General features: G+C 37.7%; 2 protein-coding genes across 8 annotated transcripts in view; both read right to left on the minus strand.

Moving 5' to 3' along the window:
* LOC126915739 (protein groucho-like) overlaps positions 1-3,500 on the minus strand; it is an 82,174-nt gene extending 78,674 nt beyond the window's left edge. The window contains exon 1 of the mRNA XM_050720699.1: positions 3,350-3,500. The gene's annotated coding sequence lies outside the window, so the exon portion shown is untranslated. The remainder of the gene's footprint in view (positions 1-3,349) is intronic.
* A 5,647-nt stretch (positions 3,501-9,147) lies between these two features.
* LOC126915733 (large proline-rich protein BAG6) lies at positions 9,148-16,230 on the minus strand. Of its 7 annotated transcripts, XM_050720687.1 has the most exons (21): positions 16,054-16,230; positions 15,890-15,982; positions 15,134-15,254; positions 14,845-15,060; positions 14,526-14,721; positions 14,344-14,453; positions 14,117-14,267; positions 13,920-14,043; positions 13,659-13,853; positions 13,385-13,583; positions 13,175-13,315; positions 12,884-13,094; positions 12,538-12,794; positions 12,299-12,460; positions 12,152-12,233; positions 11,940-12,072; positions 11,566-11,869; positions 11,347-11,480; positions 11,053-11,262; positions 10,864-10,974; positions 9,148-10,793 (listed from the first exon to the last, which is right to left on the minus strand). In XM_050720687.1, the coding sequence occupies exons 2-21, from the start codon at positions 15,950-15,952 to the stop codon at positions 10,371-10,373; spliced, it is 3,543 nt and encodes a 1,180-aa protein (XP_050576644.1). In that variant the 5' UTR covers positions 15,953-15,982; positions 16,054-16,230; the 3' UTR covers positions 9,148-10,370. The 7 variants fall into 7 exon arrangements, with proteins under 7 accessions (XP_050576644.1, XP_050576640.1, XP_050576641.1 ...); XM_050720683.1 differs by lacking the exon at positions 9,148-10,793 and having other exon boundaries at positions 10,876-11,262; positions 13,175-13,309; positions 14,344-14,462; XM_050720684.1 differs by lacking the exon at positions 9,148-10,793 and having other exon boundaries at positions 10,876-11,262; positions 13,665-13,853; positions 14,344-14,462; positions 16,054-16,229.
* Between the last annotated feature and the right edge of the window lie 967 nt (positions 16,231-17,197).

Here is a 17,197-nt window from a genome sequence, read left to right on the forward strand (position 1 = left end):
ACATATATTTTATTTGTAGATAGGAAAAATTGATTCGAAGCTACAAAGGTCCTAAGCTACGTCCAAAGGTACGTAGCTTTGAAAGAAAACGGTACATTTTCGAACAGCGTGAGCAATTTCCAGGTAGAGTTTTAGTAGTAATTTCTAGGTAGAGTTTCCAAGTATTAGGGTAATTCAGGTAAAAATAGCCCCTTAGAAAATTCCATCTAAGTATTTCTTAAGCTGTTTGTGAAAATCACGGTATGACAATGCTTACTGTTATAGACACAATGATCAGACGTTTTAGAATTAACTGTGCCGTATTTTCCCAAAAGTTTAATGAGATTCTCTTTTAATTCATCCCGCTATTGTTTGACGAGATCTTTATGTCACGACACTCATACAATACATTTTAATAATGTTGGCTATAATCCTAATCTATAAAGACGATTTCGAAACTAACGTATAATAAATCCATTGTGTCAATGAGTAGAGCTTAACATCATTGTCGTTATTATTACTATCTAGAATGAAATCAATTCGCATCGTGTTCGCCACTTTTAGCTACGATATCAGTCTCGGGACGATTCGATTCGTGTGCCTATTTAAACAGTCACGCAGCCGGACTCGCGTTTATCAATGAGGATGACGAATATTTAGGATCATCGATGTTTATAGTTTGTTTAACGCGAATGTTTGTCAACGCATGGTTTATTAATGCCGACAGAATTTCTCCGTTCACGCGGTGTATTTATTTACATCGGTCTATTGTTCGGTGGGTTCGTCGGGGGCGAAATTGATCGGCGTACGTCGAATCGATTGCCACGGTACATACGTGATAATTCTAGCGTGATCGAAAGATTACACGATTACCAGCGTAACGCGTCCCGTGCATGCGAATCTCTATCGATTCGCCGAAGAAAAACAGCCTTTCCACGCGTATCTACGTGTATCCGTGTGTATAATACAACGTTCCTTCCAATGTTACCTACTCACGCAAACACCTTTCGAATATTAAAATGAAACGTGCTCGTTAGACCGAACACGTATAGAAGTATACCTAGCTCATAACCCTTCTACCTTTAAAATCAGCATTTAAAAAGAAATATCACGGAAACGAAAACTGTCAATGAAAGGCGAAGAAAGTTTCACCTGGACAAACCGTAAGTACATACGGGAAGCGAATGCGAACCGGTTTATTTAGATTCGGTGGCACAACGTTCGATTTCAGTGAATCGCATGTCGAGCGAATTATCGCGACAGGATCGAAGACAAAGCGGGAATGCGATCACGGATGGCAGATAATCGTGGAATGTCTGACGTGGACGTGGAACGTGACTTCTCGACGACGACTACGTCCACGACAGAAACGCATGTGTCCTGTACGAGTTTGTCCGACTGTGTACGCTTGCTCCCTGCCGTGTACGTGCAGTTGCCCGGTTGGAAAACGTGTTTATTGGTTAATTGCATCATTCTTGCCAAGTGCCCGGCTGCCAATTGGCTCGGCCATCAATCGCTACGCGCTGGGTACACGTCCGCTCGATATCCGGCGAAAGCATTTCGCTCTATACGCCACTCTGCAACGTATATACGTAGATATGTATACATATACACTTCGACCGACCACTCTTCTTAACGATCACCTTTTTCGACTGGAAAGTGGACGGGGATACGGTATGAGGTTGGTTCGGTCTCTTGCGCGTAATCGACGCTGTTTTGTTACCTGGATAATTATCAGCGGCCGAATAAACCGATCATTGTCAGGTCGGTTTATGAAACGGGCCAATTTTGGCTCCGGTTTCGGCATCCACGGCAAACTTTAATCGAAATGATATTTATTCGAGCAATTTGACTAATTGACGACGCCGACCGATCGGACATGTAATTCGGATGGTTAAGTAAATTTGATCAGCGGTCCGACTGGGCATTGTTTTAAATGGGCTGGAGCAATAACGCATCAATCTCCGAGAAAACATTTACTCCTTAAGATGAATGGTACGATAGATTTAATGTCGCATGCTCTTTTTCGGGTATAAGCTGTCACGTGAATATAATACGTAAAAATGAAATATTTTTCGCTAGATAATACCTACATTTGTTGAAACATGTTCTCGTATCACTAATAACATTGAAATTAAAATTTAAACGATCGTAAGGATAAAATTTCATCGGCGTGGATTTAAAACATCACACCTTAGTAAAACAGATCTGATCCTTAAATACAGAAAGATTAAGTTGTTCGAGCTTGCTCTTGTAGTAAGATTCTGACCGTGAATGGTTTAACTTTGATTCCGATTTACTCTACAAACCTGTAATCATTCGTCCATTTTGATAGCTCGCGTATGTGCACGGCGTTTCGGATAAAAACTTTAACGAAGATCGGTCAGTTTTGAAATTTATACGTATACATTGGCAATAGCTGCGGCGTGTGTTTGGAAAACGATCAAAAAATGATTTTCCGCGAAAACACCTATAACGCCGCGATCCGATGTGGCCGTCACTATTTCCACGCTTCCTGATAACCGACACACCAGCATACTGATATCAGCTGGCCGCGAGCGCGAGAATTAATTGCCGAAGCGGCAATAGATCAAGCGGAAAGTTTTATCACCCGACGCAACCGCACGGGTTAGGTCGCGTCCGCTTGCTACTGTTAAACGGAAAAGTTTCACGATCACCCTGGGATCTTTGGACCCGCCTTGCCTACTGCTCGGATTTGATATATGAAAAGTCATTAGAATCCTATCTGAAGGCGTTCGTACGGAACAAAGGCGGCTCGGTCGATAAAACCGGGGCAAAAAATAATTTCTGCCGCGTGTCGATAACGCGCGTATATACACAGTATGTACGGAAGTGGGGAAAAAGCGACGAAAAAGGGTGTTCCTTTGGCTCGTAGAAAATGCTTTTTATCGTCCACGCTCCACCTGCGTTCCCGTTTTCCGTCGGCGAATGGGACAAAGGAAAACGAAAATGGAAAAAAGGAGGGGGCAACGACAAGAACGAGAAACAGACTATAACTTTTTAATATATTATCGTACTCCTTTTTTCCTCTTTTTATCGTGCTTTAATCATTTCCCTTTGTCAAACAACCGCAACAACGATAAACGCAGCCGCGGTTCATACATATACGCGAACACGGTCAGATAGCATACGGCTGAAATCGAAAAAACCGCGCGTTCTTTCGCGAGGTAACCTCTTAAACAGAGAACGCTCCGACTCCGACATTACGGTAAGTGCAAAATAAAAAAGGCCTGGCTACGGGTACGATATTAAAAAAAAAGAAAAAAGGAGCAAGGGGAGAAACGACGGGAGAAATCAGAAGGAGTGTTTTCGTCACGGCACCGAGGCGAGGAGAAATGACATTACATACCGTGAAGGCGCGATGCAGAAAAAGCTCTTGAGCTTCGAGCGACGCTTCGCGCCCGTCGACGACACCACACCAGTCGACTACACAGCAGCGCCGTCGTCGACGACTGCAAAAAACTGCTTGAAAAGCTTCAGGCTGCCTAGCTCGAATGATCGCTCGGATCCAAGGTACGCGATTATACGCGTATATACGATTGACGCGTGCAACGAGCGTTTACGCGTTTAGAAGTGGCTCGTTCCTTCTCCACTGACTACGCCAACTCGAAAGACAATAGCGTAGAAATAACTCTATACGCGTCGACAACAGATGTAGCGACCATGACGCGATTATTTATGTGTCGATATCGAAGGTACATATGTGAAAATCGATTTCAATGAAATTTGTATGTGATAAAGGTTTTATTAGACGAGAGAAAATTCAATACATCACGAAATATAAACGGTTTAGCCATTTTCTGTCGAATTAGAGGCACAAATTCATATTAAGTTGATGCTCGATCGAGCGAGCCTCGACAAATATCTACGATCTCGATACAGCGCGAACTTTAATTTGACGAAACGTCGTGCCCAATCTTTTCTACGCCATTGGACACTCGCTACGAATTACGTATACAGATACAGACTCGCGCATACGTACATGAGCCCGTTGGGACTGTGGTTAGCAGGAAGGGTGATCTTTCGAAGGTTTACGAATACACGGCATTGAAATATATATGTATACATACAGGCGTAACGGTACGTCACGGGAAAACTGTCAACTCCATCTATAGCCTATAGAAAATCATGAAGCACGCTTCTGTTTCACCGTAGAATCAAAGACGCGACAATAGTTTTCCGATGCGGCGGTCTATTTACGACGCCAGGAACGGTAAAGTTCTTCGAGTTGCTGCTACGTTGCGGTCCTATGCACTGGTTAATAACAAACACCGCGAACTGTTCTCTCCCTCCCATAAAAACTGATCGTCGAGACGAGAGATACGGAGCGACGAGTTCTTTGGAGTGCGTAAAGTACCAAGGGTAACGCGCGTGCTAAAAGGACAGTCTCGGTGAAAGAGGAACAGAAGGAAAAAGAGGAAGAAAGAGCGAGATTGAGAGCGCGCAACTCTCCTCTCACGGTGAGGAACAACGTTTCGATTCGTCTTTTAGCGTGCCGATGATCGTCGAGACGCCTTCGCTGCCGCAAAACCATAATTCCCTATTGGCGAGAAGAAACCTCGGCCGCTTCTGACGACCTCGGTTACTTTTCATCCGTCAAAATTCAACGGGCGCAGACACAGCGGTATGTTGAGACGCGTAAAGAAGGAACGAGGGACACCGATAGTGGAGGGACGAAGATAAAAGAAAAGGAAAGGGGGATGGAGTGTATCGCCTGCCAAACAAGGACAGACGGTCGAACACGGTACACGGCGCGAAATGCTCTTCACTGATTTCCTTCTCTAAATATGGCCGCCTTCGTACGTCCTCTCTTTCTCTATACCGGTGCGGCTGGTGCACCCCCTTCCGATAACCACCCATAACCGCCCCTGCTTGCCCGAGGTTCTACTTGATTGCCAAGGCGTCTTAACCTCGGCCTCGGTTTGTCCGCGCGGACTTTCTCTACGTTTGCACGATGAAAAAGCACCGTGTCAGCCTATAAGAGACACGAGCCAACCACAGCAACCAACCTGGGCGCAGAAAAATGCGAGGCGACGCCCAGTGGGCGAATAAAGAGGCGTAATCGAGAACGAAAAAGGCCAATCCTGCCGGAAGAGCGCAGTAACTCCGACCAACTGGCTTCCATATGGAACGCGCTGACAGCCGTTCGTTAAGTCCGCGCGGACTGTTTCCCCAACCTTTATTATGCCTTTCTACGCGCCAGTATACGTGTGTATAGACACGGCTACAAGCGAGCGCGGCCTATACTCCCGCTGGTCTCCTCGAGTTCCGCACTATGGGTAGGGGTCGAAGAAGGAAGAGGGTACGACCCCAGGGGTCGCGGAAGAAAGAAGAAAGAGAAGGCAGGGACGGTCACCAAATGAACGAACATTTCCGTGGCACGGACCACGAAAAACGTTCGACGCAGAGAATAGCGTTGCTCGGTGATTGTCGTGCGCTAGTAGTGGTGATAGTTGCGATATTGGTAGTAGTGCGCCACTCGCGTAGTCAGCCCACTCCACACGGACTAGTCCAGCCAATTAATACCAACGCCTTTCGCTCCCAGACTCCGAAAAATCCTCTTGTTCCTAGCCGCGACAACGAGCAGCCGGAGGTCCATTCGATGATATCGTTCCTGGTAGCCCAACCGTTTCGTTGACAAGTGCAACGAAGGTGTTATCCCTCCGTGAAAAAGTTTCGTCGAATTACTGGACGTCGCAGCCCCACCTATATATTTATATATATGTATATATATATGTATATATACGTATGTATATATACAATTTCATTCCTATATGTATATATACAATTTCAATACACTACATATACTTCTCAACTGTTTTCTGTTCTAGGATACCGTCGTAGATTTATTCGAGTCGAGAGGAACACCGAGTTATCGATCTTATCGCATTACAAAGGGATGCTATGTATTATGCTTATTATTTTTCTCTAAACGCAACTATATAAAGAGAAGGAAAAGATGTGTAGGGAAATTTATGAAAAATTGATTTCTTGTTGCAAATGAAATTGCTCGTATATACATATTCTATCTCATGAAACTGTGCGAACATCGATACGGCGTATTAAGAGATTACAATGCGGCAGATCTATAGGTTAATTCTCGATCGAACGAGTCTGCGTTTCGACGAGCTTTCAGGTTAGATGGTTTATAGTGTTTAACTTAAAATGGACCATGTAAATATGTATCTCGTTCGACCAAATAAAAAAATATTTCATATGCAATTTAAATGATATCGAGGGACAAATACAATGCAAAAAAATATTTTTGTTCCAAGGTTATCATTTTCGGAGCTTTCAAAACTACCGATATTTTTAATATATGTAAGTATATATGTACTATCTTTTCTTCTAAGTTGCAGCTGTTGCATTAAATTTTATTTGGAGATATGTAATACCGCGACCTTGAAATAACCTTTGACACTTATAACTAAAGGTCAAACATGACATCTATTTCCATTGAAATCACAAACTTCGACGATGACGGAAGACAACATATGTATTATGCATGTAAACAAAACTTGTTTACTATAATACCATAAATATCAGACAGTTCGTCATTGTATTGATAAACTGTTCATAATGCGTTACTCGAAAGAAGAGAAAATTAATGTGATTTTCATTTGCAACAAGATTCGAGAATTTCTCTAAAGAAAGAAATATTTAGGTGATTCGTTTTAAGCGACAAGAACACGCTATATCCGATAATGTGAAAAATAATATTAATAAAAGTTTGAGAATAATTGCGTCGTGTTGACGCCAGATATACATATGTATAACGAATACACGCCGTCGACGCGGCCAATTATATCGTTACAAGTGTATTTACGAATGCGGCTACATGTGGATGGCCTATTTTGGCGACCTCTCACGCTCATTGACGGAATCGCGAAAAATCGACACGGTCGGCCACGATGCGCGAAACGGCATATGAACGATTGAAAATAAAACGAAAGGAAAACTGAAACATACACCCACCAACGTATACACACATACATGCTGGTGGCTTCCTCGTTATTATGAAGAGCAACGAACGAGCGAGACTGGCGGATATATTTGACGTATCAATAAATTATAATGAATTTTGGCACATGGAATGTTAACAGGCGCGCGTGTTCATAAAATTTCGTATGCACTTATGACGAAGCATCCATAACAACCTGTGTCAATGCACAGCGTTTCGGCTCTGATATTTAAGGGAATTCCAATATATTTCGTTAAAATGTCCGAATTAAATTAATAATCGACTTTACAACCGGATCCGATTTATTAGTATGCTTCTGTTATACATAAAATTCCACTTATCCCTTTCTTTTTCCCTTCTTTTCCTCTACGGAAATTTCGTCCTCTTTCCCCCCTTCTCGCCTCATTCCCTCTTCCTTCTCTTCCTCTTCCTCGCTCCGAGCTCTTTCGCCAGAGATTTCGATCGATCGTTTTCAATGCGGTGTCATTTCGACGAGAGCCACGACAAGCGAACACTCTCGACGCTTAACGATCGTTTTATAAAATGACGTGACCCTCGTAATTTCATTATGCCTTAATCCAACGAACGCTCGCGTTGCGGCGGGCGAAAAAGAGAAACTGCCCGCCACGCTCGTTGAAACGAGACCGAGCAACAGGGCAGAAGGATGTGGGAGTTAGGATGGTGAAATGCTGAAAAAAGGGAGGGACGGTAGTAGGAACCTCTCCTCGATATTCAAGAGTGGCACTCGCAATATTAACGAGCGCCTATTAGCGAGTGGCAACTGGTAGAGGAAGGGAAATTCATTTTACTTTTTCTTCTTTTAATCGTTCCTTTTTTTTTTTTTTACTAAATACGAAAGGGGTCGGCGCGAACCTTCACTCCACCCTTTCCATTAAATCATTCAGCCCCTTTTACTTTCATTTTCTTTCATCAGACTGTTTCCAAATTTCGTTTCATTCCTGAATTGCATCTCGTCACGTGACGATCTACAATCTATGTATGTACGTATAATGCGATTGAGGTTAACAAGATTACGTTATCGAATGAGAAAATCGTATTTCGGAGAAATATAATAATATACCTGGTAATCGTGTTAGAATTTTTACAAGAAAGAGATCGCAGAGATTTCAGATTCTAGTTTAATTTTAAAACACGGCAAGGAAGCGTTGATTTTATTATCTGCGTTTACCTGTACGCGATAAGTGATTTATCGCGTCTTAACGCATCGAACGTTTACATTGGTCTGGTTATCGCGAATAAACAATTAACATCGCAAAACAATCTAACGCGTTGTTTCGACGATAAATGTTTTAAATCTCCGATAAAGTTGGGCATAATACTTTCAACCTTTCGAATGGCCGGCCGAAACCGATCGGATCCGATTCGATCAGCTTTCGTGCCTCGAAATCCCGACGATTAGCGATCGATATTGTCTTATTGTGTGCACACAATCCGGTTTATAGTCGATTTGTTTGAAAAACGTTTTCGCGCCGTTTTACATAACGCGATAGTGTTGTTAAATATTTGCTCTGTACATATCAACGATATATTCATCTGTGAAATCCTGATCAGTCCTGTAAACGGTAAATGCGGCAAAATATAGATATTTCAAATCATTTTGTTATTAGTTATTGCATAGTAAAAACTACGTACTTGCAATCCTTGCGACTTTATTGAGATAGCGTTATGACGTATATTAACAAATCCGTTTCCATGAAACCAATTGCGGTTGTTTATTGGCCGACAAGTAGTATTTTCAAGTATGTTTCAACGAATCAACACATTACGGTACTTCCCGCGCCCCGCTAATCGTAAAAATACATTGTCCATGTTTCTACATACGGTCGGATGAAGTGCCTACACTTATGGCTGACTCGTAAATCGCGAAATCACGGACTAATCGTGTTGTAAATATTCAGAAGGAGAATGGGCAAAGTAATCCGGAAAACATGTACGAGCAGGTAGAGTGGGGATTTCGAAGTTGTTGAAAAAAATTACAATTGGATGAATCATAATTGTTAATATAGAGATATTACAGTAGATGAAACTGTCAATTTGATAATTAATATTTATCATGTAATGTCAAAGATTTTAATTATGTAGGCTCTAAGGCTCTACAATTGATTACTTTGTATACATAAAATCTTACGTACTTTTTATATAATTATGTAGTAATTTTAGCAAAATAAAAACATATGAATACATATTTTATTTCCATTCCTATTTTGATATTAATTAAATGATACAGACTTTCAAATTTAAAATCACATTCACATGAAATTACTTCAATTACTTTATTAACATTATATACGATCTATCAAATATTCATACGATATTCCTTAATATTAATACGAACGTATAATTTGGAATTATCCTTTTTCTTCATTAGGCTACTAGATTCTTTTTCATGATTAAAACTGATGAAATTTGGTTGCAAGTTAAATATGATTAAAATCATTCCTTGTACAGGCTGCCAAAATTGTACATAAAATACGATACCTTCATTTGTATAAAAATTCTGCTTCTGAATCATTCAGTGTGACGCTTCACAACCAAAATTAATTATCTACATAAATTACAAAGAGACATGTTACTTAGTTGTTTACAACGTATTATTCAACAAAGCTTATGTGGTACAAACTATAGCCTTAGATAATTCTGATTACAATGAAACGTACTAAATTGTGTTTAATCAACTTTCTTTTTTCCTCAGCCACTACTACGAGTACCTCCGTAGTTATTCCTTTTCTTCACAAATCAAATATGGAACTACAGGATAGTACAATTAATATTGATCGGTAGTATCATCGTTATTAAAAGGATATTTTAATATCGACAACACTTAAATAGCGCACAATATGCATAGGTCGCAAGATAATACATATTATCATCTGTATAATACCTACACAGGTGTCGTTCGATTAAGAATAATACATTTCATTTGCATAACAATAATTCTACAGAAAACGCAGTTTAATATGAAAGAAATATTTTAATTATAGTATCAGATTGGGGTCACTCGATGCTTAGAGTACAATGAGAGAGCAAGTGTAGCCAGATTTCTGTAATTTTTAATAATATAGCGTTAATAATAAACGTATAGTGTTAATTGTTTAACATATTTATGTATCGAAAAATCAATGGTACTTTTTGTAAAATTACTAGCTATATCGGTTAAACAAATTGTGTACAGTATGATATTTGAAAACATTTGGTATTTATAAAAATCATCGCACTGCGTTAAACTGACACATACAATCATAAGAGTTAATAATATTTGTGATTACATGTTAAGAATATATTTTTGTATTCCTTGGTCATTGCAATTTCTCAATTTTTTTTAGACACTACCTGGTTTCTCCTTTATAAATACTCTAAGCCATTACGAACTGCTTTCTCCTTGTAATCATTATTTTGGCGGTCTATCTTGATCAGCAAAATATTTTGTCGCGTTAGGAAAACGCAAAGGATCCGGAAAATCTGGTGTTCCCAATCTATGCGGATTCAAGCAGTCTCTAATTGCTTGACCGAACGCACGTCTAACTCCAGGATCTACAGCTACAGCAATTGCAGCACCTTCAACTTCTTCGACGCCTGCTCGAGTTACACCTTCTCTCACTAAACGTTCCATAGACGCCGCTATCGCTGAATGATTGGGAGTAGGACTAACTAATAATCGTGGCTTTTGCTGTTCAATAAGCTTACGCCGTTTAGTAGGTAGTGTACCTAAATAAGCATCACTAAGTGTTGCTACACCGCTGTTTGTTATTCCTTGCATTTGTAGTTGACGTCGTTGTCGTAGACCATCTCGAGCAATTATTGGTACCCAATCCTAAAATAGACAATTTTTTATAACATTGTTTACAATACAAATTCATATAAATAGATAGATGTATACATACTGAAGGTAATGCTTCATGACCTGGGAACGTTTCTGGAATTTCTTCTCTATCTTCTGGTAGAGAAGATGCTTCAAATGTTGTTCTTTCTTGTGCAGTTTCTGTCTCCATGGGCTGGAATCATATCTAATTGTTAGACTTATTTCATTTCCACATTAAAACTGCAGAAGTATGTATGTATATGTAACTTGCCTCTGCTTCCGATTGTGTTTGCGAAGGTTGATGCGCTGGGGCTGAAGGAACCGATGTTGCTTCGGAAGGTGCATTTTTGTATATTAAAAGCGGGACAATTTCTGAATCTGGAGGTTGTGTAACTCGTAAAGAATAAGTACGGAACTGAGCAATAAATGCATTCAGCACCCACCGACGTACTGTAGGATGAATACTCCCTAACATTTCGGTCTATTTGAAAAATCGAAGATTATCAATTATTAAAGTATGAAAAATATGCAAATTATAATGGATTCAATGACACATGTAACATACCACAAAACGTGATGCAATTACTTCTAATCCTCCCTGTCCGCCACGAATAGAGTATCGAAGTACAGCACATAATTGCTTACCCATATTATTTACAATATTGAAAATTTCTTGCCCGAATCTAGTATCATCAATATCTAGAAAAAACAAACTTATATTTCCTTATAATTGAGATTTAAAATTAAATATTTTACAGAACGCATTTTACACAATGCCACATACCATTATTAAATAGATGTTGTAATATATCTTTAATATGACGGCGAAGTAGTGCTTCAACAGTAGCACAAATGTCTACTTGTTGACCGTTTCTAGTATTAGTTTCTTCTTCTGCGTTTAATAAAGACTGGAAATGTGGTCTTAACTGTGATAACAATCGATCAGTAGCTTGCTCCTGAAGTGTTTCCGGTGCAACGTTTGGGAAAGAGTACTGGAAGAATTCTTGTAATGGTCTTCTAAGATGAGAAATTGGTTCTGACTGACCAATTCGTAATCTTATTAAACCTTCTAATGTCATATTCTGTACCTAAAAAATTAATATATATATACATAAATTTCATTTACCATCATATAAATTTCATAAAAATGTTTCTTACCACTAGGACAGATAAATTCACGAGGAAATTTTCTGCAGTTTCTGAGTCTTGAGACGTGAAAAGACTCATTTGGATACCTCTACGTTCTAACAAGTCCGCAAGAGTTAGATCACCCCCAGTAGCATTACCAGTACTAATAGTGAAAAATGATAAGAATTTATGTTTTACTTAACGAATAAATATCTCAAGTATTCTGCAAGTAATGTGCACACCTATTTCCAATAATTCCTATGCGAATATTTCCACCAGTACGTATCTGCACCATATTTCCAAGACCTTCGGATGAGTTGGAATCTAACAGCAAAAATGATGCAGATTTTAATTTAAAACGTGTCAAAAACAGTTCGACGAATACTTACTATTAATATTGACATTGATATTAGCCTGTGGTTGACTAACCCTACCTCCTAAAATTTGTTGTTGTAAGTACATTAACGGATCGTAGATCGCATTTGTTTGTGACGTCGTTGATGCTGTAGTATTTGTAGAGCTGGTATTGCTAGTAGCGCTTGAAGTTGTCGCTGTAATATAACAAAATGATTTTATAGGGTAATAGTTAACAAATAACAATTGTTTAATATTTACTTAAATTATATACCTGTTTGTGCCTGGGATGGTGTTTCAGGCGTAGTTTGAGTGGTTCGTGTTCCCTGCGACGTAGATGTAACAATACTAGGAATTGTAGTCGAGGTGCGACGAATATGATGCGAATTACAAGAAAGGAATGGATCAAAATCAAATGCTTGCCCTATACTCATTCCAACACCTAAAGGATGAGGCTGTTGATGGAATACATGTGGACGCGATGTACTTCTAGTTTGTGTTGCTGTAGTAGGATGAGTACCAACATTGCTTCTATAATAATATGTAAGAAATATTAAATTCAAATTAGAAATATAGATGTATAAATTAGTCATATTATGTAAAAGTAATGATTAACATACCGTGCCTGCGTACTTTGCCCAGCATTTGTGTTTCCGCTATCAAGTGATGCAGCAGTTATTTGGCTTACTGTTAGAGGATTTCGGGTTATAATTCTTGTGTTAGCTGGACCACCTTGTACCATATGACCAGCAACAGCCTGCATCAAATTTCGTAAGAAATCAGGTGGAGGAGCTGTGCTCCAATATGCATTAGTGCTACCATCCATTCTCCCTATAAATTATAAAATAATAAACGAATATAAATGACAGTTGAGCTTGAGTCATAGTATTGAAACTATTAGTAAGCCCTACTGCCATTATTATTGTTGTTGTTGCTATTATTATTATTTTCACCAGTTTGAGGCTGTTCACTTCCAGGTGGAACATCTATGTTACCTTCAGGGCTAACTTCCATTAATACTTCAACATTGTTTGGTAAGTTAAACACTGTTCCTATAACATAATTCTAATTATTTTATCTAAATAATTTACTTCTTTAGACGCAAGAAAACTTATACATACCAAACGGAGATTGTGTTGAATCTAATTGTGGTTGTTGTTGTTCAGCTTGCTGTTGAGTGCTAGATTCCGATTCTTGTTGTTGATTGGCATCATCAGTATTAGCTTCATTTGTTTCTGATTGCGCAAGTGTACTTGCAGATTCTCCATTATCTTCATTACCATTATTAATTGCATTACGACCGTGTAAACTAATGTGTGCCTGGTAGAAACATGATATAAAATAATTTTATTACACCTGGAACAAAATTTAAATACTATTGTTATTCATCCTCACCTCTACCTGGATTGGTATACCGGGCTGCAAAATAGCTGAATGTTGAATAATAATTGGTCTACATCGCAAGTTCCTGGGTGGTTGTTGACTCATATCAACAATTATGTCGCTTAAAGCATGACAGGCATGCGACATATAATGCAAGCATTCACTTACACCATTTACAAATGTTTGAGTTTCTTCAATGCGTCTTTCCTAAACATAAATGATTTTTTCATTTCAAATTACTCATATCCATATTTATGAATATTATTTACTTACACCTGGATGTAATGAAGGATCATCACGCATAAGTTTACAATAACGCTCTGTATGAGGTCGTAAACGAGATTGTGTATCGATTAATAGGTCCAATAATTCTGCCAATTGTGGAGGTCGTGGAAGTCTAAAAATAATAGATTTATGAATTATGTAATAGAACATCATATTATACATATATAACTATACAGGATTCTTACTGTGATGATGGTCGTCGATTAGATTGTTCGTCATTATTTGATGTAGAACCTTGTTGTTCAGATTGTGGTTGTTGTGGCTGTTGTGTATCTGTTTGATTCTCTTCATTAGTTTCATTTAGTGGTCTTGATTCAGCATTTTCATCATTGTTTCCTATGTTCATAGTTAGCAATTATATGTAATAATTTATACTCAATCTTTTTATTCTTAATACGTTTTATATACAAACCTCTAAGTACTGTAACATCGTTTGCACCAACTGCAGATAAGGCAGCTGCTATTGCAGCTGCAGTAGCCTCTGCCAACCGGGCGCCACCATTTGTTGCATTTTCATTATTACTGAAAACACTAAATAATTTATCAATTTATTTTACTACAGTAATTACTAAATTTCTTTTTTCTTTTACTTACTATTGTTCTGTATCCAACTCTGACTCCTGCATGAGTTGACTCAATGGTGGTCGATTATTATCAGATGCAGAAAGATTTGCGGAATTAGAGGGGCTCTCGAGTCGATCCATAAGACGATTTGCGCGTTCAAGCATGTGTCTTGCAGCAATTAATCGACCATTAGATAAGCTGTTGCTGAATTGAGGTACTGGCAACCCTTTTAAACGAAATAAAAAAACTCTAAGAAAAAATCTCTGTAGAAAAAATATAAGTAAAATAATGAAAAAATCCGAAAATTTTGAAATTATATATTATATCAGATATATATTAGATCTAATACCATGTCCTTCCACAATTTCAGCTGGTACTGACATTGCACCCAAATACATAGCATTACCATGCATTTGAGCACGAGTGAGTCGGTAATGTGTTCTTTGTGGATTTTGCCACAATTGTGATCCATGAGTCTGACTTTGACTTTGGCCTCCGTCATTTCCACGTTGACCAGGTTGAGGCGGTGCACGTTGTACCAAATGTATAACTTTTCCATTAACATCTAAATTGTAAAATAATTTAAATCAATAATGTCCTTTACTTTATATTTGTAAATGTAATACAAACTTCTTTACCATAATCATTTAATTTTTTCTCATCTTGAAGAACTCTACCGCAATAAATAAGTCTTTGTGAATCTGCTGGTACTGCCACTGTTTCTGCTATATATTCTTTGAAACCTCGAACTGTAATTTGCTATATAAAAAATCTAAGTCATTTTTTCTTTTTTAGTCTTTTGCAACTTTTACTTTAATAACATATAACAACAGTTTATAGTGACAGTTCCAAATCTATTAAGAAATACTGTCTTGATATAATTATAGAAAAACATTAAAGTATATTTCATATTAATATTTCACATTCATTAGTATTGTTACATCATGGTTAATATTTCCAATTATTTCTACCAATAGTACAATATTATTTACATTAGGAATATGAGATATATAAAGAAATTATAATTTTATTTAGTATTATATTTATATTCATTATACAACAATGTTCTTAAATTTAATAATAGATACTGAAGTTATCAAAAATTTGGTATAATAATTAGAAGATTATAAATCATAAAAATAATTACAGAAATAACCTCAAAATAATGTCGCTATAAAATAACTATAACTAGTGAATATTCTAAATGAAAAAAATTCACATTTATAATAATTATTCCTAACGTATAGTATAGAATAATATAAAAATAGAAATATGAGTAAGTACATAAATAATCATGAAGCATGCTATTAAAAGCATTACAATCAACAATAATGTTAATTATAAACATAGAGAATAGAAATTCTTTATATGAAAATGGCAAAAAAATTACTTACATCGTCTTCCAAGGAGAAAGTATGATTTTGTGAATCCAAAGTCTTTACCGTAAGGTCAATCATTGTTAGACTGCTTTAACAGCTACAGTAGAACTGAAATTCGAGAAAATGAACAATAGCATTAGGGCGAAGGTGCGTAATACAGAATCGACTTCTACACTCACGCAGGCACGTAGATACAAGACTGTAAACGACACTTGATTAGTACCGAGGAGAAATATTCAATATCTAAAGTACGAAAAAATAGTTAATCCTAATACAAATCAACTCGAAGATATAAAGAAGCTACATAAATAAATTCTAAAACTTTGTTCTTATCGTATAATGGTTTTTTTTAATGAACCCACCGATGAAATTTTACAGTAACGATACGACACGATACACGTTATTTTACCCAGAATTCGCTGTAATAGCGACCCCACAAGCGTTGCCAATATATTGGTTCAATTATTCCCTAGATAGAACACGATCCAGAATTGATAAAAAACATATTTCTGCAGTACCTACCTATCTTGATATTCCCTCGATATCTGCTAGATGACACCAGCAAGGTAAATAAACGACAAAATATGAATCAATTACTGGTCTCATCGATTTGAATTAACGTATCATAACTTAACACCAACTTTAATCATAAAATAACACGTTAGTGAAGAATAATGACAAAAAAAGTACATATGTGTTAATAAAAGTTTTGGTACTATATATTAAATTAATACTATATTGTCTAAACAAAGTGTTACAAAATATCTTGCGTGTAAGTTATCTGCATTGTACATTTGGTATTTTCTTCTTAAAAATAATAGTCTTGTTGATAAATTAAATTACCCCCGACAGTTTTCTTTTATAGATGCTTACATGATATTGATGCTTACATTGATATAATTGATATTCACGCATTACACTACAAATACAGAAGAAAAATATTTGAATCTAAACATTTTATTTCTACCAACTCGAAACATAGAGAGGAAGTTGAAAGAAAAAAGAATGGTATCGTCGCAGTAATCATTTATATCTTATAGAATCTTTCAAATGCATGTTATGAGTTTATTTACTTTCGATCGTGTTTGTACCTTAAGGTGTCGCTTTAAGACGCGAGGTCGAAGAATATCGAACGTTCGAAACATCTGTATCGATCTGTAACCAGTAACACCGATCTTCTGTATCTTGTCGCAGTCAGATGAAAATAATTCGAGCGTTACCAACGGATACATATCGAAAGCGAGGCATCGCCTCGCCATGGACTTTGCGTGATCCGACACGAAGATGAAAAAGAGAAGCAGAGAAGACTCATGGCAAGCCGAT

Source organism: Bombus affinis, chromosome 4 (assembly GCF_024516045.1).
Source record: "Bombus affinis isolate iyBomAffi1 chromosome 4, iyBomAffi1.2, whole genome shotgun sequence".
Classification (NCBI taxonomy): Eukaryota; Metazoa; Arthropoda; class Insecta; order Hymenoptera; family Apidae; genus Bombus; species Bombus affinis.

What these genes read in the sequence shown, in the direction of transcription:
- LOC126915733 (XM_050720687.1), bottom strand. Translation starts at nt 15,952, where the DNA reads ATGATTGACCTTACGGTAAAGACTTTGGATTCACAAAATCATACTTTC. An exon ending in CGATGTTACAGTACTTAGAG is followed by an intron (nt 14,268 to 14,343) that starts GTTTGTATATAA and finishes CTATGAACATAG; the next exon opens with GAAACAATGATGAAAATGCT. An exon ending in ACCATCCCAGGCACAAACAG is followed by an intron (nt 12,461 to 12,537) that starts GTATATAATTTA and finishes GTTATATTACAG; the next exon opens with CGACAACTTCAAGCGCTACT.